The sequence below is a fragment of the Gymnoscopelus microlampas genome (genome assembly GCF_963454915.1).
Source record: "Gymnoscopelus microlampas genome assembly, chromosome: 6".
NCBI classification, from domain to species: Eukaryota; Metazoa; Chordata; class Actinopteri; order Myctophiformes; family Myctophidae; genus Gymnoscopelus; species Gymnoscopelus microlampas.
Window position 1 is genome coordinate 33,689,593 of NC_139943.1, and position 1,789 is coordinate 33,691,381.

The window sequence follows — 1,789 nt, forward strand, 5'->3', positions numbered from 1 at the left end:
TTGCTTATTTGGGCTTGTTTCCAAATGTTTTAATTACTCTTTAAACCAGTGGTTCTCAAATATTTTCATGTAATCATGGACCACCCAAATTAATATTATGTAGCCTATTTGTGTTGTTAGAATGTTTTAAAACATTTCCAAATATTCCACATTTGATTTCAAGATTTCTTTTGAAAATAGCAGATAGTGCTGCAGTCGCTTCTTTTGGGCTTGTTTTTCAGACCTGGTTGCTTATTTCTCTCACAGAATCTGGCAAGAAGGAGCACATCTGCATGGGCTCCACAGTCACACCACCGGAGTCAGTCAGACCAGTGCGCCAGGGCAGGCTGTTGGTCACGGAGGAGAGGACAACAACAGAGCGTAAATTCATATTTATTTACACTTTTCCCTCAACAATTAAACAAAACAAACGCGGCTCAGTTCGCTGAAAGGATATTATACGGGACTCGTCTTTTTTTCATATCATACGAGACTCTTTCCTGAGCGGGGAGCGGTTTCGGTTTTCTTCTAATCTACACCGAAGGAGAGAGAAAGTTTAAATCCCCGCAGAGAGCGAGAGAGAGAGAGAGGAGAGGTGAGCGTATTTGCCGGCTTTGAGTGTCTTTTTCTTGTGTGTCACGTTTATAGAACGTGTGGATTCAATCAAGACCAAGTTACATGTTTTCTAAGGTAAAGGTGCTTTGCTGTCAATGCTCTGAACTGTAATAAGCAGCATGTATGATCATCGTTACGCTGCGTAAAACCAGTTGAACCAGCTCAGCTTGGCGCATGACTTTCGACGGCCGTTGGCATTCATAACTTCCCTCCGGTTAAACAACAGTCCATTGGAAGTTACCCTGCTTACTGCATTGTACTCCCTGCTGCACCATGGCTGGCATGAGCAATGCCCACATGATGAAGACCCTGGAGGACCTGACGCTGGACTCTGGCTACGGCGGCGCAGGGGACTCCTGCAAGTCCCTCAGCCTGTCCTCCTCCAAGTCCAACTCGCAGGCCTTCATGACGCCCCACCGGGGCAACTGGTGGTACTACTCCGGCTCCATGAACAGCCGGAACAACAGCTGGGACACCGTCAACACGGTCCTCCCCGAAGACCCAGAGGACATCTTCTCCAAGTGTCCCCGCCTGCCGGAGCTGGAGGAGTTCCCCTGGACCGAGGACGAGCTGGCCAGGATCCTGCGTAAAGTGTCCGAGAGCGGCAAAGGGGGGCCTGCGCCTACGTTCCCGGCGGAGGCGGTCAGACGGCTGTCCACGCTCCTCCGGAGGGCTCTGATCCGCATCTCCAGAGAGGCCCAGCGGCTGAGCGTCATGCACTGCCGCTGCACGCGCTTCGAGGTCCAGAGCGCCATGAGGTTGGTCCTCAGCTGGGCGCTGGCGGACCACTGCGTCACGGCCACGGTCAAGGCCATCTCCATGTACAGCATGAGCACCGGGGAGCTGCTGAGGAAGGGCAAGTCGGCCCGCTGCGGCCTCTCCTTCTCCGTGGGACGCTTCTTCCGCTGGATGGTGGACACGCGCATCTCTGTGCGCATCCACGAGTACGCCGCCATCTGCCTGACCGCCTGCATGGAGGCCCTGGTGGAGGAGATCGGCGCCAGGGTGCTGATGGCCGAGCGGGGGATCCACGCCGGGACCGGGCCGGACTCGGGGTCGGCCAACGGATTCGGGGTGACCCCGGAGACCCTGGAGGGGGTGGTGAACAACGACGCTGAGCTGTGGGGTGTCCTGCAGCCCTACGAACACCTGATCTGCGGGAAGAACGCCAATGGTAATGCCAAACCCCTTTTAA

At 54.4% G+C, this 1,789-nt stretch overlaps 1 protein-coding gene across 1 annotated transcript in view; it reads left to right on the forward strand.

Annotated features, from left to right (window-relative positions):
• The first annotated feature begins 317 nt into the window (after positions 1-317).
• The window catches only part of abtb2b (ankyrin repeat and BTB (POZ) domain containing 2b), a 77,857-nt gene continuing 76,385 nt past the window's right edge, over positions 318-1,789 (forward strand). Inside the window, exon 1 of the mRNA XM_084059092.1 lies at positions 318-1,768. Coding sequence (XP_083915218.1) covers positions 868-1,768 — 901 coding nt within the window. The 5' untranslated portion in view covers positions 318-867. The remainder of the gene's footprint in view (positions 1,769-1,789) is intronic.